Source organism: Delphinapterus leucas, chromosome 6 (assembly GCF_059928025.1).
Source record: "Delphinapterus leucas isolate spDelLeu-1000000601 "Yukka" chromosome 6, BTC_Dleu_Yukka2, whole genome shotgun sequence".
Classification (NCBI taxonomy): domain Eukaryota; kingdom Metazoa; phylum Chordata; class Mammalia; order Artiodactyla; family Monodontidae; genus Delphinapterus; species Delphinapterus leucas.
The window spans coordinates 34,693,044-34,714,894 of record NC_143134.1 but is presented as its reverse complement, the minus strand read 5'-3'; the positions used below and the strand labels follow the sequence as shown (position 1 = coordinate 34,714,894).

Here is a 21,851-nt window from a genome sequence, read left to right as displayed (position 1 = left end):
GTTTATCCAAGCTTTAATTCGAAAAACTCTAAAGCCAATTTTGAATAGAAAAGAGAAAAAATTAGTATTCTTTCATTTTCTACTTTTTAATAAAGTATTTATCCATATCCATATTTATTGAATTTTTAGCATAGAGGAGAAAGAAATATTACCTTGACTGCTAAAAGTACCAAAGAGTGATAAAATTAAAACAAATCTTTAAAGATGTTCACATAGTTATCTAAATCCCACTTCAACTTAAAAAAAATCAAATTTAATATTAAAATAATTAAAACAGCTTCCTTCATTTAGCAAACAAAAATATATTTTACTATCAAACCCCAAATTATAAATAAAATTTATTTTTAAAAAGCTAATTCTGACACTTGAGTTTTTGTTATATGTAACAATATAAAGGGGGAGAGGGACCTCAAATGACTAAACTAAAAAATAATTTGTGCTAAAACTAATTTCTACACCGGAAACTTTTTGGCTATATACTAATTAAAGTACTAGAACAACACTTTTACTCTTCATAAAATTAAGAGCATAGATTATGCTTTAGTTTGGTGTTTTATTTCATTCAAAAAGCAGATGTTTTGTCTACTGGGAAAGCACTAAAATGAAAAGAATGATTTTTAAACTATGTCATCTTCATAAACTAATATTCACAAAAACATGAGTATTTATTACACAAGGTAAAAATAACAAAATTATGGTAAACAGTAGAAGCAATCTGAGTACAGCAGTTACAAATACTTTAAGCACAGTTCTCTAGTACAACACACTACATTTCACCCTAGAGAAAGAATGTTGGCAAAGATCTCTACCACATGGAAACTGCTTTGAAAGCTGTTGGGCCCTGAAATTCTATTCAGCAGTTTGAAATCAATCCACAGCTTTTCTCATTCACCCGCCCACTTGGGGCTAATGCAAGCCATGACCATCTACTGAGGAAAGCCACAAAAAACTTCAAAACAGCTACAACGGTAGGCTCTTTTTTCACATATTATTTTAAATATCGTTTGTTAAAATGTGACACCTAACAATCTTAGTAAATGTAAAGGCCATCTTTAATTTTTTTATGTTTCAGTTACTTTGAACAATTATTTTTTAACAAGCACTTAAGTATATCATTGCATAACTTTAATGTCCACGCAGGCAAGAACAAGGTGCTGCAAAAGTCACAAAACCATGTTATTCTTAATTTTCAACCATTGATTTTTGACAAACTGGTATCTACAATGCAGCACCAGCAACTATGAGTGATTCTGTCTGAAGTTACTTATGAAAAAGTGTAAAATGTGCACCACCAGATAAAATCCAGCGGTGAGCCTAAAAATCTTTCCCATTTCATTCCCTCTAAATCTTTGATTAAAGTTCTATATTTTTTCTAGTCTGCAATACTATTTTTGCATTTTTCATGGTTTAAATTTTAAAAGAAATGCTATTAACTAAAAGAAATGATATCTATAAAAATTATAAAACTAACAAAATTTAAATTATGGCTTTTCCCATATTCTGTACCACCTAAAAAAGTGTTAATGACTACTTTTCATAATGTTAAATTTAAAATTTAATTATAAAACTGTTCCTGGAACTTGCTTCTGCTCATACCAATACAAATCAAGAGTTCGTATAAAGGAGCAAAGTTGAAATATGATATTTTTTAACTCACATGAGACAGGATCATGGGACTTCATTTTAACTGTTTATATTACAGGTATCCTAAGAAGACTTCAATTACAAACAAGTACCTTTGTTCAAGGCACCTAATTATTAAAAAACTGAAATTATCAACATTGCTTGGATTTTTGATATAAAAGGAACTAAAACCATTTTCTGAAACTATTTTTCAGAATGTGGCTGATACATAAAAACTTTTAGCATCTAATTAAAGATCACTAAGGGTTAAATACTTGTTCTCTGGTCCCTACTGCGTATACCCTGCCAAAAAGTCTTCTAAGCTTTTAAATATTGCTTCAATGGTCTGCGTTTTTATTTCCAGGGTAAAAGAGAGTATTGTCCCACAGTCAGCAGGCCACTAGCTTATTAACTTCCAGTCACTTTCATTTTTGCTAAAATGAAGACTCTGAAATCTACACTTCTCCTGTTCCTGTTTGTGCCTCTGATAAAGCCAGCACCACCATCTCAGCAGGATTCACGCATTATCTATGATTATGGAACAGACAATTTTGAAGAAAGCTTATTTAGCCGAGATTATGAGGATAAATCCCTGGATGGAAAAAGTATTAAGGTATTTTATTTCTACTCTAAATTTAATTTCTAAAATGGTCGCCCATTTAAATGTATGTTTTTGTTTTTTCTGAATGTGTCTGATAAGGTAAGAGGAAAGGAAAAGCACATTAAATGCTTCAAAATAATTCAAAATAACTGTCCTAAGATGATATTTTTAAAGTATGCATGCTTCCCAAATTAATACATAGAATCCATAATAACCAAACAGTATCTATAGCAACCAAAACATAAGATTTAAGGAAAACTAAAATTTAAAACATAAAATTTAAGGAAAATTAAACTTTGAGAGGATCTCTGACCAGTTGAGATTTATATGTTAAGTAATATTACATAATGTCCTATATATGCATATTAAAATAAAATAGGAGAAATGTGTATTAGGAGAAATAAAAATGAATCACCAGCTTAAGGTTTATTGTTTTAGGAAGAAGTGGTTCAAGGAAATAAAGAGTGCTGCTTATTTTGTATCTACAGCATTTCACAATAATTCACATATGTCAAAAACTGAAAACTACTTAATATAGCTTAATTTTTAATCGGTTTTAACAATTCAGACTCCATCACTTTACCAAGTAACGGTAACTGTCATTGTCTACAGGGATGACTTTCACACCACATCTTCATATTCTACTTGTACGGGGGCTAAGTAATTACTTGTGGTTTTACTGGCACACAGAAATGAACACTGGGAAAGGAAAAAGTTAATACAGCACATAAGTATCTGTTGCCTGCCTACCGTGTGTCTGTATGTGTCTCTCTCTCTCTCTCTCTCTCTCTCTCTCTCTCACACACACACACACACACACACACACAAATGGAAAATGAGCAAAGCAGCCAAATATATAACAATGTTGATTGCTTCAAAAGTTCTCCACTATAAATAAGATGACAAAGATTTTAAGAGTGAACAGTTTTAATTGCTTCTTTCTTTTTTTAGTACAGATGAGCAAATGTTAACTGTACAATTTCTTTCAATGGAGTTGGTTAATATGCTATTATTATTATTATCACATATATATAATATAGGTATACATATATAGTTATAGCTTAGGGAAAAAAAAGGCCCACTATAACAACAAGTTGTTGGCTCACATGGCTGATTTGAATCTATCAATCAGTTTAAAGAATACTTTCAAAAATCTACTGGCCCCTAAAAAGTAGTAAATAAAAAGTTCTCTGCTTCTTCTCTTTACATTGCTTTAGGATTCTCTCTATCTTAATATAAATGCAGGGACCAAGATATTTGTGGAGTAGAATTCAACGACATTTAATAGACAAATGGAAAGGGGAGAGGCTGTTCAACCAGAACACTTACGGGAGAATGTTGTCTGTAATCCCTCAGTTTTACCGTCCAAATTGGTCCTTGTCACACCTGATAATAAATGTTTATTTTTTCAATAGGAAAAAGAAACTATGATAATAATATCCGATGAGAAAGGTTTTCAATTACAAAAAGATGAGAGTATAAAACCATTATCCCCCAAGAAAGAAAATGATGGTAAGTATGAATACTCTAGCATCAAATTTTTTTAAAGGAGCTTTAAAAAATAGCTTATAATGGAACTTTATTCCTTATAGTAATCAAAAATTGCATCAGGATATAGTAGATCCAAACAGTGGAATTTTATCTCTAATGATAAAGTCAAACAGGTATATTGTGCATTTTCATCATTTGCCATTCCACATTATGAGTGAGAAATGTGGAATAGGAACATTCAAGAACAAAGTTTAGTCTACGTTTAGCCTCTACAAAGTGTGTGCTTCTGTCTATATAAAATCAGTTCAAGAAATACTTGTTAAACACCAATTATTTTCAAATACTATGTAGCCTGAGGATAAAGTAAATAAAATATAATTCTTGCCTTTAAGAAACTCACAGAAGAGAGACATAGTTATATACATAAATAATTATAATGTACATTTCAATTAAAACAATAGAAAACTTATAAAATAACAAATTACAAAGTCCTACTTATTAGTTTCTATTTGGTTTATTCTTGCTCTATCACAGAACATTACTTCACATGACAATATGAAAAAAAAAATCACACACTGATTTCTATATTGCTACAATAAAATTAAAATGGACAAAACCAAGGCTTCCCTGGTGGCGCAGTGGTTGAGAGTCCACCTGCCAATGCAGGGGACACGGGTTCGTGCCCTGGTCCAGGAAGATCTCACATGCCGCGGAGCGGCTGGGCCAGTGAGCCATGGCCGCTGAGCCTGCGTGTCCGGAGCCTGTGCTCCGCAACGGAAGAGGCCACAACAGTGAAAGGCCTGCGTACCGCAAAAAAAAAAAAAAAAAAAGGACAAAACCAGAAAATATATCTTAAGAAATTTGAGAAGTATCATAGTGAAAGTAGACTTGAAGAAATGGAAAGACATTCTTTGCTCTTGAGTAGGATGATTTAATATCACAAAGATGTCAGTGCTCCCTAAATTTACAACAATGAACTTCTTTAAAGAGCTGGTAAGGCTGATCTTCAAGTTCAGAAGGAAAATCAAACCTGCATGAAATCACCTATCAGAACATGCTTTAAAGCCTGCATACTTAAAATAAGTGTAATACTGGTGCATGAACGAAAGTCCACAGACAAAAAGAAATACATGTAGAAATTTAGTAAATAATAAAGGTAACATCTTTAATCACTGAAGCAAAGATGATATTTTAAAAAACTGGGGCTGGGACAACTAAGTAGTCAACTGACAAGGGATACAATTAGATCCCTATCTTACACAGAAAAACTCCAAATAAATTAGGGTCTAAATGCAAAAAGTGAAACCATACAAATAGTAGAAGATAACCTGGGTGTGGGGTATCTCAAACTCCAGAGACGATAATAGAAAAGATCAATAAATTTGACTCCATAAATGAAACATCTCCATGGCAAAAACCATCATAAACGAAGCCAAAGGCAATTGAAAACTGAGAAAAATATTTGTAATATATATCACTGATAAAGAGTTAATATCTCTAATTTCTAAAGAACAAGTAAAAATCCAGGAAAAAGAAACTGATCAAAAATCCACTGGAAAAATGGACAAAAGATATGAACAGACAATTCACAAAATGATATAAAAATGACGCTTAAACACATAAAAGATGTTCAATCTCACATGTAAGTTTAAATTATGCTGAGATAAAATTTTTTAACCTATCTGACAAATATATTAATATATTCCATTGGAAAAACTGTAGGGTATCAGACACTGACATACGTTGCTGGTGGCAATACAAACTGGTAGAATGGACAGGAATTTGGTAATGTCTAACGAAACCTAATACGCATTTACTTTGTGACACAGCAATTGACTTCTAGGAATTCACCCTAAAGATATACCTCCAAAAGTAAGAAAACACATATGCAAAATCTCTGAAGCATTGGTTGCATCTGCAAAATATTGGAAACAATCTAATTATCCATACATTGAAGAGTGGTTGAATAAAGTATGGTACATCCACCCAGGGGAATACTATGCAGTTGTAAAAGTGAATGAGGATGATCTCTATAACTAATATGGAGTGATTTTCAGAAGAGATTATGTGAAAAAAAAATGCAATAGAGTATCTACAGTATGCTGTCTTTCACCTAAGAATGAAGGGGGGCTTCCCTGGTGGCGCAGTGGTTGAGAGTCTGCCTGCCGATGCAGGGGACACGGGTTCGTGCCCTGGTCCGGGAAGATCCCACATGCCGCAGAGCGGCTGGGCCTGTGATCCATGGCCGCTGGGCCTGCGCATCCGGAGCCTGTGCTCCACAACGGGAGAGGCCACAACAGTGAGAGGCCCGCGTACCGCAAAAAAAAAAAAAAAAAAAAAAAAAGAATGAAGGGGATGTAAGAGAATATACATACATCAGCCCACTTTGTGAAAAGAAATTCAAGAAGGGTAACTAAAAAACTGAGACTAGTTACCTATGGGTTACAGATGGGACTAGGGGTAGAAAGGAGGGGGAGATGGTAACTAGGGGTACTAGGGGAAGGTTCTAGAACTTCTTGGAGTATACACTTGTTGTGTAGATTTGATTTTAGAATAATGCTATATTCAAATAAGCAAACAAACAAATACATTTATAAATAAAACCAACTAGGATAAGATAAAAAGAACCCAAATTGGCAAACAAACAGAAAAATAGAAACTTAATGGCATTTCAAATCAATAACATAACACACTACAGAGGGAAAAATCTAATCGAAGTAATCCTTAAACACAGTATTTTGACTGTATACTTTCAGGCTAAAGACAAAATAAAATAGGCAAATACTAAAATTCTAGTGGGTAGGTTTGTTTTCCATAGTATTATAGGTTAGCAATAATGAAACTACTTAATGTGTGTTCTGGGACTGAGTAAAGTAAATGCACAGTGGATCACAAGAGCCAGGTTTCTCATTGTCAGAGAAGGGTGTTACAAATATGGTAAGGGGGAAGGCTAAAATGAACACTGTTGAGATGGAGTGGAATGAAAGATATCAGGATCAACTCCTGGTTTGTATACAGAGATACAGAAATAGATATATACATGTTTGCCTCCCTGTATGAGTGTGTATGTGAAAATATGCATATGATGTGCTTATGTTTTCGTATGAGCATGACACATATTATATACATGTATATATGTATGTCTGCATGTGTGTACTTGTGTATTATGTCCATGTCCATATACATATACTTGTGTGTATGTATGTGTATTATATATGAAGAGAGCGCCAAATAAAAATACATATATTTCCCAGGCCCCTTTGCTGAAAAAGCCCAGAAGCAATGAGATCCCAGTAGCAATGAGCACATCCACACCCAAATGTTGGTTTCTAAATACCATCCTCCACTAAAAGGGACCAGTACTCCTTAAAATAATAGCTGATTTCAGGCCTGGGGCAAGGAAAGGGCAAGATTGGTCTGGGATATCTTAGCATGCCAGAAAATAAGTAAGTTCTCAAAAAACAGTGGGGACATTTAATTTTTTAAATTAATCAAAATATAAAAAATACATAGGTATAAATGTGTAAAAGATGTACAAGACCTGCTCATTGAAATCCAGACAATATAAAGGGATCAACTGTTATTCATTAGAATAAAAAATGTTTGCTTTTCTTTTTTTTTTTTCTGGCCTCACCATGCGGCATGTGGAATCTTAGTTCCCCAACCAGGGATGGAACATGCACCCCCTGCAGTGGAAGCGTGGAGTCTTAACCACTGGACTGCTGGGGAAGGCCCCAAATGTTTGCTCTTCAAAAGACATTGATAAGGAAATAAAAAGACAAGCCACAGACTGGAGGAAAATATTTGCAAAACATAAATCTGACAAATGATTTATATCTACAGAATATACTTTTATAATTCAAAAATAATAATACAAAAACCTATTTAAAAAAACAGGCAAAAGATATGAATAGACACTTCACCACAAAAAAATATGTGGATGGCAAATAAGTATATAAAAAGATGCTTAGCACATTAGTCATTAGGAAAATGTAAATTAAAACACGCGATACCACAACAAACCTTACTTGAAAGGCTAACATAAAAAAGTCCAACCATACATACCAAATGTTGACAAGAGTGTGGAGCAACTGGAACTTTCACACACTGCTAATGAGAATGTAAAATGGCACAACCACTTTGGAAAACACTTTAGGACATTCTTCAAAAGGTAAAATACATACGTATAATAAGACCCAGCCATTCTACTCTTAGGTATTTATCCAAGAAAAATGAAAACATTAAGTCCATATATAAATGTTCATGGCAGCTTTCTTTGAAATAGCCAAAAACTGGAAACAACCCAAATGTCCGTAAGAGATGACAGTATAAATGGTGTTTATTGAGACAATGGAATAAATTGGAATGAACTCAGTAATAAATAGGAATGAATTACTGATACATACAAAATTATTTTGAGAAATAATTATGCAGAGTGAAAGAAGCCAGACAAAAGAGTGTATACTGCATGATTCTTTTGATATAAAAGTTTCAAAAATGCAAACTAACATATAATGACAGAAAGGAGATTAGTGGTTGCTGGGAGGGAGAAATTACCAAAGGGCATGAGGAAACTTTTGGAGTGATGGATATGTTAATTATCTTGATTGTGGTGATGGTTTCATGGGCATATACACATGTCCAAACTTAGAAATTATACAAATTAAATATGTGCAACTTACTGTATATCATGGAACCATAAAAAGGCTGTGGGAGGATAAACAGAGCTTAAGAGTTCTCACTGACTAATCTGTGACAATGTGATTATCAAAATAAATAAGACAGTAACGTATTATGGGATACGTTATCCATGGGATGAGGAATTCATAAGTTCATACTGACAGAAATAAACAAATAAGAAGGGAATGTTCCACCTTATATCAGAATGCCAACTAACAAATATAGAAGAAATGATGGAATTAGAAAATAATTGGCAATTATTCTAGTGATAAATGATTCAAGTAAGAATCTTCAACAGATGATAAAACTAGAGGGTGAAAGTTTGATGACAAACCTGATGTTTAGAATCTCAAAGTGCTCCTCTAGAAGGTACAAATTACAAAGTGAAAAACAGTAATTTCACAGAGTGAGAACCATGGCAGATACTAACTGAACCAAGCGACCAAAGACAGCATCATAAGGAATGAGACAGATACATAACACTAAGGATGTAACATTATTTCCATGGTATTCCTGCCAAAAAATGAGGAACCTCATATAAATCCTAATTGAAAGATATTCTGCAAAATAAATGCCCTGAAAATAAAAGTTTTAAAAAATTCAAAAATTTCCAAAACAGTAAAAGGTATGAAAAACAAAGACTAAGGAACTGTTGCAGGTTGAAGGAGATGAAAGATGCATGACAAGTAAATGCAATGAATGACATAGGGTACAATAGGGATTCTAACAGTACCCATGATGACTCCAATTTTTAAGTTAATAGTTTGCTTATTTAACTAAGTGGTTTCTAAACTCATTAGAAATGTGTTTGCACCACTCCAAGTGATAAATCAAGCTTATATTTACCTTAAGTCCTGCTTTATGATTTTTGATACTCCAATGAAGAAATGTAACTGTCAATCAATTCAGCAATTAAATGATCACTGCTAAAACAGATAGGAGAATAAAAGAGATTGTGGATTACAGAATTTAAAATAAAATTCTGGTGAGTTATCAGATACAATATCGATTACTAGCTATCATGGCCATAACGTCTTTCCTGTTATCACCCATAATTCTGTAAAGGATCTTTTCAAATTGGTAATAACATAAATGATAGCAAGAATTTTAACACTAGAGGTCAAATATTTTTAAACTACTGATTTTTATGATTTTTGTTTCCCAATTTAGAAATGCCCACATGCCTGCTATGTGTTTGTTTAAGTGGCTCTGTATACTGTGAAGAAGTTGACATTGATGCTGTACCACCCTTGCCAAAGGAATCAGCCTATCTTTATGCACGATTCAACAAAATTAAAAAGTTGACTGCCAAAGATTTTGCAGACATACGTAAGTTAATTTTAAATAAGATATTAGTGTTAACTCATGTTAGTATTTAACTCATATAAACACAAGTTTCTAGGTACCTGTGGCCTATCACGTGTACGGTAGTGACTGTTGAGGTATTTTAAGTATCCACCACACTTCACATGAAATCTCCTTTCCATTCAGATGTTCCCTGTCATCTTTCTTTACTGGTGACTATGGAGTCTATGTTGACAGCCCATCTAACATATGGGCAACTATATCTTCTCAACCCCAATATTTCAAGATCCATTTGCCTCAGCCAGTCAGCAATACAAATATAATCAGGATATTTCTCCAATGACAATGTTTTATTTTCTACTTTCACTGTAAAAACACAGAAACTGCTTTTTCTTACTTTAACTCACGGTTCTTAAATCTGGCTGCATATTAAAGTATTTTTGATACCAGGTCCTAGTCCCCAGAGATTCTAATATAGGTCTCTAAATTTAGAGGCCCAGGTGTTGTCATTAACCACAACCAAACTCTTCAGATGACTCTAATACAGAATTAATGCTGAGAGCAGTGCCATTTAACTCCTTCCCAGGTCATTAAAAATCCTGGACTTCTGGTGTCCAATCAAAGCTTACAACAGCTGCCAGGAGAGTGTTGCCATGAGCACACCCAAATCCCCTACTTCTGCAGTATGAAGTCCAAGTCTGGATCACTAATCCCTCATAAATTTTCTAGATTCCAATGCTGTCAAGGGCTTCTGAAGAAAGTCACATCATGAAATGCAACTGGCCCCACGTCAAGGGCTTCTGAAGAAAGTCACATCAAGAAATGCACACTGGCCGCGCTACACATTTACAAGAATAGCCATAACTAAATTCATGCTGTCAGCAGTAGCTCCCAACTGACTGAATACAGTTGTTCCTCTTTTGTGGATTCCATGTTTTCAAACTCACCTACTTGATAAAATTTATTTGTAACCCAAAACATCAATACTTCTGGCACTTTCATGGTCATTCGTAGACATGTGCACAGTGGCAAAAAATTTGAGCCATCCAGGATAGGCTGAATGAGATGCTTGGCCTTTTGTTTCAGCTTTTATACTGTAAACAAGTATCCTCTTTACAGTCTACTTAGTGCCACATTTTTCACATTTTTGTGCTTTTTGCTGTTTAAAATGCTCCCTAAGTATAGTGCTAAAATGCTGTCTAGTGTTCCTAACTGCAAGAAGGCTGTGATGTGCCTTACAGAGAAAACACATGTTAGGTAATCTTTATTTAAGTGTGAGTTACAGCGTTGATTGGCTGTGAGTTCAATGTTAATGTATAAACAATATATACTAAGTAAGATGCCTTTAAAAAGAAACACACATAAAATTTTCCACTGATTGGTTGATGAAAATGTGTGATGAGAGGCTCTAACCCTGTATATTCCCTAGGAGCAATGGTTCCATATTCACTAATTCAGCATTTACACTGACTTTATAGACATGACCACCTTGAATAGTGAGAAGGGACCATATTTTCTAATCATCCCAGATGGACAAAAGTGATGCACACATAAATACACACATTGAATTTCTCTGTCTCTCAGTATGCACCACGGTAACAAATTAGGGAACATTTTTGCCTTTATTGTTGTCAAGCAATAAGGCATGGAGAGATTAAGATATCCTCAGTCACAATATAACAGGCTGGCAAAAAATCCAAAAATATTTACATGATTTTATTCAATCAGATGTAATGCTTACTTTCCATAATTTGCAACAAAAAGTTTCTTTCAAACTACTTGAGCATACTGAGAATTCAAACAAAAAAGGATGGAAGGACTCTATTAACTTTAAGTTCCCTTCCAAACCTGAGGTTTTAGAACTTCAGTGAGAAAGACCATCAGTGTCAAGCACAGAGTAGATGCTCAGTGTTCAACAAAACTTACTGAGCTACTAATTGTAGACACTCTGCTAGGCACTAAAAATAAAAGACGTTTGAATGACCTGATAAACAAATGCTTTTCCTCAGTCCAGACAATTAAGAATTTAACTTCATATATTTTTTAAAAATTTCTTATTTTTTGTATATTTTTCCTTCAAGCTAACTTAAGGCGACTTGATTTTACGGGAAATTTGATTGAAGATATAGAAGACGGTACTTTTTCAAAACTTTCACTGTTAGAAGAACTTACACTAGCTGAAAATCAACTACTGAAACTTCCAGTTCTCCCTCCCAAGCTTACTTTATTTAATGCAAAATACAACAAAATCAAGAGTAGAGGAATCAAAGCAAATACTTTCAAAGTAAGTATTTTATAGTATGACTGAGCACAATATAAAAATATCGGTTATACAGCCAATAATTACATGATAAAAGAAAAAGAAACTATGGTCTAGAATTTTGTTTTAAAACTATTTTAATGTGATAAATGAAGATATTATTTACATGATAAATAGTGATATTACTAGGCTTATTCAGTCTAGCTTATGCCTGTACCTCACTTAAAATACCTTTATCTTGTTTCATGGGACTACCTGGTGTCACATCTTTTTCCCTTGTTCACACAGCAATATTTATTTACACAGACAAGGTTTGCACCCTCGTGGCACCAACAGTCTGCAAAACCTCAAAATGGGAGTGTTCCTGTGTTTCTTTTTTCCTTACAATATTAGTAATTTACAAACACCAGAAAAAATCATATTCTAAAGTAAACACTGAATTTTATTTTTAATACTTAAAAGTATTACACCATACACTTCTGTAGGTAGACATTCTTTTGAATTCCATGATGGCACCTAATACAAAATTCTGTATGTAGTAAAAATTACACATATTCCTTAATTTAGTAATACAAGAAAATAAATGCACATGAAAAGGGCAAGGTGATTTCCTCTGATTTAGATAGCCAGGTTGTCTCAAAATGCAGAGCCTACAGGGAAGTAACCTCAGCCCAGGACTTCCATAGCTCTATGTACTCATTCCCAGTCCTGGAAGAAACCCCAGATAAAAGGATGAGACAATCACGCTACTGTTGGCAACAGAAGACCTCATTCAAAAGGAAGGTTTGGGGCTTCCCTGGTGGCGCAGTGGTTGAGAGTCCGCCTGCTGATGAAGGGGACACGGGTTCGTGCCCCGGTCCGGGAAGATCCCACATGCCGTGGAGTGGCTGGGCCTGTGAGCCATGGCCGCTGACCCTGCGCGTCCGGAGCCTGTGCTCCGCAACGGGAGAGGCCACAACAGTGAGAGGCCCGCGTACCGCCAAAAAACAAACAAACAAACAAAAAAAACGAAAAGGAAGGTTTGTAGCTCCTTAGGACAACTCCTAGCAGTTCCTCAGAAGTTAAGGGACTCTTAGGGGACTTTTAAAAACTGGACTCATTTTAAAAACAAAAAAATGTTTGTAATTTGAAGATATGCAATTTGAGCAGGTAAACCTTTGAATAACTGACATGTTAAAGACCTACAGGAGTAGGGACTTCCCAGGTGGCGCAGTGGTTAGAGTTCATCTGCCAACACAGGGGACACGGGTTTGAACCCTGGTCCGGGAAGGTCCCACATGCTGTGGAGCAACTAAGCCCAAGCGCCACAACTACTGAGCTTGCATTCTAGAGCCAGTGAGCCACAACTGCTGAAGCCCGTGCATCTAGAGCCCGTGCTCTAGAAGAAAAGCCACCACAATGAGAAGCCCACACACTGCAATGAAGAGTAGCCCCTGCTTGCTGCAACTAGAGGAAGACCAAGCACAGCAACGAAGACCCAATGCAGCCAAAAATAAATAAATTTATAAAACAAAACAAAACAAACAAAAAAGACCTACAGGAGCTAATCAACATTTCACAAAAGGAATGTTTGAATATTTCGGATTTTACACGTGGATTACAGAAGGGATTCATGACAAGTTGGCATGAAAATGATAAACTCAGCTATTTTCTAGTTTTGCTTAATGCCCTAAGCTGCCAAAGCCACTGGTAAAATCAGGTTACTCTAATCCATGTTAAAGAGGCCCACTGGGAAAGACAGGAGCTTGGTGCCCATATGGTGAATTATAGGATGCTCAAGAAAGGATTAGGGCTTCCCTGGTGGCGCAGTGGTTGAGAATCCGCCTGCCGATGCAGGGGACACGGGTTCGTGCCCCGGTCCGGGAGGATACCACGTGCCGTGGAGCAGCTGGGCCCGTGAGTCATGGCCACTGAGCCTGTGCGTCCGGAGCCTGTGCTCCGCAATGGGAGAGGCCACAGCAGTGAGAGGCCCGCGTACCGCAAAAAAAAAAAAAAAAACAAAGAAAGAAAGGATTAAAATAACAGCAAATTAATTCTAAAAAAAAAAAAAATTACCAAATTCTGTCACAGGATGCATATCAAAGGTAAGGTAAAAGATTATTGTCAAGGGAAACTACATCTTGAGATCATATTATAAAATTATACACAATAATGGATTACTGATCATGAAGAGTAATCCAATGTAGAGTCCTTGGGGTGTAAAAAAGTCATACTTGGCTACGTATTTAATAAACTGCTTTGGGAGACATCTTACTAACAAGCATACACATCTCTTAGGAATATTCATTTTACTACAAATTGGTGGAGCTGAAATGGAAAGTTGTGAAGGTTCAAGAGAGGTTATGGCAGTACCAGATGCAAATATAATCCTGCATAAGAATTAACCTTATTACCTGCTCCCAAGAGAAATTTAAAGGGCCCCAGAAATTGGCATGAGGGCTGAGGCTGAATATGATGGTATTCAGAAGTGAGATGAGGGGACAGAAATGTGGGGATGCATCAGGACTCTACTGCCCTTCGTGAAGGACCAAATATACTACTTGTAAAACCAAAAGCACCAAACAACAACAACAAAGCAAACAAAAAAAATCCCACCAAACCTAAAACTACCATACCAATGATTAATAGTATTGATATGTGTCTATATCTATATCTATGTATTTATACATATATGTGTGTATATAGCTTGAATCACGTGAAGAAATGCAATGAGCTCAGTAACACTTAAGCAAAAGCACCTTTTCCTTACAGAAATTGAATAACCTCTCCTTCCTCTACTTGGACCACAATGCCCTGGAATCTGTGCCTCTTAATTTACCAGAAAGTCTGCGTGTAATTCATCTTCAGGTATGATTGCTCCTTTCACATTATCTGACTTTAATTCAAATTATTATGGGTCAATCTTACGATTCATTAGGAAGCTCACTTATTTACACGTAAATTTTGCCCATCAAAAGTATTAATATTTAGCCAAATGTTCTCTCCTGCCCAGAAGCCCTGGTTCTATCCAGAGCACAACGAAAGGACCAGTAACACTAGGTGAGAGGTCTGCTCTTATAGTAGGATTTGTCTCCAGGTGTGCACTTGGCATCTCCTAGTTAATCTGACATGTGGATTTGAAGTTAGGGGACACTTAGACCTGTGGTTTATGTTTCCTTCTCAAAATAGCAGTAAACACTTGCTTTTGGAGACTTCCCAGCTGACTTTATTGTCCAACATCAACTTAGTGTAATAGAAAAGTGAAAAGGGAATAAAAATAAACTAAAAGTGGTCTTTTACCATCACAAGAATTCCCATTTTTTCTTTTTATTTCTTTAAAATATATTTAAGGAAACAGTACCCATTTTGAGTTGACACTCTAGAATAGGATACTTTATCCAGCTATTATAATCTTATTTATACTCAGAAATTTGTTATATGGGTTTTGCTCTTAGAAATAGCCAGTAGTCTGTTCTTCCAAAGTAATACTGTAGACTTTAAAAAGGGAGGCTCAGATTGCTCAGCAAGGGTTTTTATTACCATGAAGATATATACACAGTATGTACAATATTTTAAAAATCACTTTTTAGATAAAATATTCTGTGAGATATCATTACACAAAATACAAAAGGATGATTTCGGGTTTCTAAACCATTTTTCCCTTTTATTTTCTAGTTTAACAACATAACTTCAATTACAGATGATACATTCTGCAAGGCTAATGACACCAGTTATATTCGGGACCGCATTGAAGAGATACGCTTGGAGGGCAATCCCATCATCCTGGGAAAACATCCCAACAGTTTTATCTGCTTAAAAAGATTGCCTGTAGGGTCATACATTTAACCACTATCAATGCAGCACATAAGCTAAAGTACACACATACTTATAATCTGTCTCAACAATGTCTAAAGGAGCTTAAGTATTTAATATTAATTTTGTATCCTACTATGAAGGAACTTATGTTTTAAGCAAGGATGTTCAAAAAACCTTACATATAACAACGAGCAAAAAGTAAGAGTGAATCTTTAAGTTCAAAACAAAGTAATGTGAAAATATTTGAACAGCATTACAAAATCCCTGCAGTTTATACTGGAGTACCATTTAAAAGGTATGTTTTTATATAAATACCCAAATTTAAGATGTATTACGAAGTGAAAGGATAAGTCCAAGAAACTTTCAACTGTTTGTCTTTCCTGGCTTCTACCGGATCCCTAAAGCATTTAAGGCATATGTTCCAAACACTTTGAAAAGCTAAATATTTCCAGGGACCTCTCACTTTTCTTTTATCATTCATACATTATTCATTATGAAGTAGGAACTCTGTTTTCTTTCTATTAAGGCAGCTACTATATTTTTACTTAGCCTCAGAAATAGGAATATAGTCTCATACCTAGGCAAAACTTTCCAAATAAAGCATAATTTTACTCTCTGATAAAGAGCTAATATAGTAATGTTCAGTTATTCTGCTTTGTGATCACACAATTAAAGGCTTTAGTAAAATAGTACAAAATTTTCTTTAATCTAAATATTAACATTCTAAGTCCACCATAAAACATTTTAGGAAGCCAAGCACATCAAAATCAGTATGCTTATAAAAAAACCTGAAAGTCCATCCTGTTTCTCAGAACATAGCCATAAAATTCTCCACTGTAAAGGCTTTCAATTATGATATATACTGCAAAATATTTTCTTTTTATACTATAGGAATGAGAATCTCATCAATAAATTTATCCAAATGTAAGACATGAAAACAAGGTGAATTCTGTGGTGTTACTACTACACACCACCTTCCCACCCACCCATACACATCCATGTTCTTGAGAATAGACTTCACATTCACAAGAAAGCATCTCAGCAACATTTTCTAGAGACCCATGATTAACTGGTATGTTTAAAGATGAGAATTCATCTTCAATCTAATAGTGATGATAAAGTTCCTAAAATTACTTTCCTCTTGCGCAAACCCCACTCAAAAGTCTTAGTCTCCACACTGCTTTGGGGTTGCATATAAAATGATCAGTGCTTTAGAAACAAGAGTCTGAAATGTGTATATAAAAATTGCCGACATTGTTTCCAACATAAATTATGCATTAGAATCAAGTTGGTCTCTGTATACTACTCCCAGAACAAACACTATTGGTGGTTTTTCATTTGCTTCTGTTTTTTCCATACGTAGAATGACCTGTTTTTCAATTTTCCCATTTGTCAAGGTTGACCCCAAAATGAAATTTTTTCACTAAAACACCTGTGATGTCTTAACACCACAATAATTACTGCTACAACACTAACGCGTTCACTGATTTTATTGTGGTAACTGGCAACAATAACTATTATACGGCTTTCTCATTTTGTGTGCGAGCCTCATTTCTCTGTGACTGAGAAAGCTCACTGAGCACACTGAACACATCTAATATTCCCTTTATACATTCAAAGTGCTAGCATAATAGTGTGCACATCTAAATTGAATATATAGTAAATAGTGCAAAATAAAATCCATTTAAACAGAAGGGCTCTGTTTTATTTGGAAAAATAGAATAAACTACCATAATCTTGAATAAATCAACAGAAATAAACTGTAACTTTATCTGGAAAAACAAACTTAATAAAGGATTGCTGAGTGGTGGAACCAACACTGGGGAAAGGGGTCAGTACTTTCTTCCCATTTCCAGATGTCAGAATAATAATGTATTCCTATGTTCTTTATATTACTAAACTTAAAGGGGAAAAGCACCATAAAACAACTCTCAAATTTTAGAGAATTTAAAAGCCAGTGGTTTATATAAAATAGCAATTAGGAAAGAGCACTGGTTTAAAAGTCTGAATTATGGAATTATCTTAAAAAATAGTTTTGAGACTTCTAGATAAAAAGATATGAACCTAGGTACCCGACAACCTTATATATACCTTTAAGTCACAAATAAAATAATGAAGTAAAATATATGCTGATCCCCATTATCTTAAATAGATATTGCTTCATTCTTGACACTGATAATGAAACAGAGGATTAAAATTAAAAATATTTTACCCCTACAAACATTCCTGAAAGAAACTAAAGAAGATATGCATAAATGGGAAGACATCTTGTGTTCAAGAATGGAAGACTGAATAGTTAATATGTCAGCACTACCCAAAACAACTTCAAAATGATAGGAACAGAGTAAAGGGACAAAGCAGGTGATTAAATAGTTAATCCCACTAGGGGATTATAAGTAAGGAAAAGTATGGGAGACCCCTGTAAGTTAATGATCGCTCAAGAAAGCAGGTTTGCTTAACCACAAAGCCAAGCATGCCTGCTTAGCAACAAAACCCTGCAACAGAAACATGAGACATGCCCCCAAACAATAAACAATGGTGGCATGAGACCCACATCCTGACCAGTGAGCTCAGTAAGTTAATGACCCCTAGGACATGCTCTCTGCACACATAAAAAACAATAATTTACGGAAAGGTGACATCTCAAAGTGAAAGACCCTCATTGTATGGAGACCTGAAATAATATTTCCACAGTGCCATGACAGTCCTGGTTTGACCACGTAGGGACAAGAAAACTCCCCTGTCCAACCTAGAGGAGGAGTTGATGATGGAAGCGTGATATCTACTCAAGAATGAGGAAGAAGGTGGTCTTTTCCTCCTCCCCACTTTTCCTTTGATTATAAAACTGTAGCCAACTAAGTTCTCAGGGCGCATCACCCCCTAGCCCACCTGCTTTTAAGCCTCACAAGCATCCTATTCTAATAAATCACTTCTTATCTATCACTTTGTCTCTTGCTGAATTCTTTCCACAATGAGACATAAAGGACTGGAGCTCCTTGGAACGCCCCCGAAACGCCACCTAGTGGTTTCAAAAGCAATCCCTATCAAACTCCCAACGACATTTTTTGAAGAACTGGAAAAACCCACCAAAATTCATATGGAATCTCAAGGGACTCCAAACACCAAAAAGAAATTTGAAAGGAAGAACAAAACTGGAGGATTCACACTTCCTCATTTCAAAATGTAACTATAAAGCTACAGTAAACAAAAGTGTGATACTGCCATAAGGACAGACGTACAGACCAATGGAATAGAATAATGAATCCAGAAACAAACCTTTGCATATATAGTCAAATGATTTTTGACAAAGGTGTCAAGACCACTCAATGAGGAAAGGACAGTCTCTTCAGCAAGCGATGCTAGGAAAACTGGATATCCACATGTATAAGAATGAAGTTGGACTGCTGGCTTACAGAATATTTAAAAATTAACTCAAACTGGATTAAACACCTAAACTTAAGAGCTAAACTATAAAACTCTCAGGAAAAAATAAAAAGAAAATTCTTTATGATGTTGAATTTGGCAATGATTTCCTGGATATGACACCAAAAGCACAGGCTACAAAAGAAAAGAAAAGAAATTGGACTTCATCAAAATTAAAAACTTCTATGCATCAAAGGACACTATTGAGAGAATGAAGGAATGGCAAATTAGTGTTTAATGGGACAGATTTTTACTGGTGATGGTTGCACAACAATGTGATGTTTCCTTCCATTCTAGTAACCTTGTCACCAGCAAAGGACCAGCTCAAAGAAGCACTTTATCCTCTACAGGAAAAACACACCAATTATACTTCTACACTTGCCTTAAAAGCACCTAGAGGAAAATCAGTTTGAAAATGGGACTAGTGCTCACATTTCCCACAACCCATTCTAATGTATAAGGAAATGGCCATATTAGGTGATTCATTACCATAACTGCCAGCAGACTCCTCAATCATTATTGTATTTTACCAATTCTGAAGAAGAGCTATTTAATTGTCCTGGTGCAAGAGCACCTGCAAGTAAACAACATAATCCTGAGCACTCCTCAAGGGACCACAGTACAGGTACAGTACAGGTACTGACATGTTTCATTCTAAAGAAAATCTTATGCTTGACAGATATTACTAGCTCAACCAAATAGAATGCAAATAATGATGATGATGATAAAAAAAAAAAGAATCCAAAATAAATGAGAATTAGTACCAGTCATAAAAACAATAGTCAGGACTCAGGATTTTGAGGGAACCTGAACCTTGAGATATTATTTATGTTAACTCTTTCAGAACTGGTTTCTGTGTGCATCACTGCTGTCAATAATTTGATACTATCTAACTAAGTAGGACCTGGGGGATTACAATGCAGCCAAATATAGTTCTAGTTATGACAGAAAACAAAGGGATTTAAAAAAAAGTCTCTGAATGTATATGTATCAGACCTAAGAAGCATTACTTTACAAGAATCAGACTTCAATATTTAAACTTGAAATATACAATAAATAAGAAGCTCAAAATACAGAGTGTGGCTCAGGAAGTAAAGATTACACTGTGACGTTACAAGGCTGCTATGCCTATGTCCTTTATTAGCATTTGGCATTTTACTTCAAGTGTCCTTGACAGATTAATTTTTCAAAATGTGTACTGTAAAATAAATATATTATATATATATATGACTATATTCTTTCAATATAAATGGTTAACTGACTTGTACAGAAGCATTCCTCCTTCATTTATTCCAAATAACAGCAAATCTAGAAGCCAATAAAAACATTTTCTATTGTTTGAAAGCTTTAAGAATGTTATCTTAAACCCCCAAATTAACATCAGCTTCACTTTCCATATACGTTTAAATTGAAAGACTTTAGACTCTACCTTGAAACGTTTAAATGTGCGCTTACGATATTCACACCATTCCACAAAGAAGTGTAGGCTTCGGAAAAACATAAACAGATCTCTTCTTTCTTCTGCTCTGTAAAAATAAAAGGCTCTACGATTAATAAATATCATTTATTATCGTTCATTTAAGCGCTCCATCTGGCTTTATATTATTATTGTTTTTTATAGATTTGAAACTAAAGCTAAAAAAGTACTTAATATATTTCTAAACACTGAACTCTGCCCTTTGGAGTATGTGCCCCTGTGTGATTTCTCAGGCTGGAATTCCCTTTTCTCCATCTTCCAATGTTTAAATCCTACCCAGCTTTCAAGATATCACACAAATGCCACTTTCTCCTTGATATCTCATTTGATGATCTGTGGTATAATAAAGACTATATCTGGTCTTTGTCACTAGTTCCTAACAGAGTTTCAAACACTCTTGGAATTCCTGAGTGACAAGAGTGCCTTTTTTATGGTAATGAGGTGAATCAAGGTGGTCCCTAGGTAGCCTTAGGATGGGAACTGTTCACCAGAAAGACCAACCACATGATTAAAAAGTTGGAAATGTGGGCTCACCAGTTCTCCAGGGAAGAGAGGAGAGCTGGAGGAGTTTAATCACATGGCCAATCATGATGCCTATGTAAGGTAACCCAAATAAAACGTCTGGACAACAAAACTCAGTGGCACTTTCAGGTTGGTGAACATGTGGATGTGCTAGGAGGCTGATGTGCCCAGATTCCATGAAAAGAGGGCACAGAAGCTCTATGTCTATCCTCCTCCCCCAGCCCCCACGGCACCCCGCCCCACCCCTAGACCTTGGTCTATGAATTGTTTCCATTTGGCTGTTTCTGGGTTGTAACTTTTACTGAAGTCTAGCAGTCTTATGGAGGACTCTGCCCTTAACCTGTGGGTCTCTGCTAAATCTGGGTAGTGTCAGAATTGAACTGAATTACAGGACACCCAGTTGGTGTCACAGAATTATTGTGTCTCACCACCACACCATATGTCCTATTCCAAAATAGCTAGAAATAATTTCATTCCTATGCCTATGAGCTCCCATAGGAATTTAGCTCAATTCTCTTAATACTATACCTATTGTTATATTGACACCTACAAACACTTCTGAGCAACTTATAGGCAAGATGCATGTGTTCATTTAATCATTCATTCAATAAATGATTGTGGGAGTAGAGTTCCCATTCTAGTCACAGTAGAGTAAGCACATTGAACCTGAATGT

General features: G+C 35.3%; 2 protein-coding genes across 4 annotated transcripts in view; one reads left to right on the top strand and one right to left on the bottom strand.

The window, feature by feature from the left end:
- Window positions 1-21,851, bottom strand: part of CENPP (centromere protein P) — a 231,190-nt gene that overhangs the window by 151,632 nt on the left and 57,707 nt on the right. For both annotated transcript variants that reach the window (XM_022564610.3, XM_022564611.2), the window contains exon 5: window positions 20,608-20,704. In XM_022564610.3, the coding sequence (XP_022420318.1) occupies window positions 20,608-20,704 (97 nt within the window). The remainder of the gene's footprint in view (window positions 1-20,607; window positions 20,705-21,851) is intronic.
- Window positions 794-20,777, top strand: OGN (osteoglycin). 2 transcript variants are annotated; one of them, XM_022564613.3, is made up of 8 exons: window positions 794-968; window positions 1,141-1,308; window positions 1,988-2,236; window positions 3,640-3,736; window positions 9,566-9,724; window positions 11,782-11,984; window positions 14,712-14,807; window positions 15,615-20,777. In XM_022564613.3, exons 3-8 carry the CDS (start codon window positions 2,063-2,065, stop codon window positions 15,783-15,785), a joined length of 900 nt encoding a protein of 299 aa, XP_022420321.1. In that variant the 5' UTR covers window positions 794-968; window positions 1,141-1,308; window positions 1,988-2,062; the 3' UTR covers window positions 15,786-20,777. The 2 variants fall into 2 exon arrangements, with proteins under 2 accessions (XP_022420321.1, XP_022420320.1); XM_022564612.2 differs by lacking the exon at window positions 1,141-1,308 and having other exon boundaries at window positions 795-968.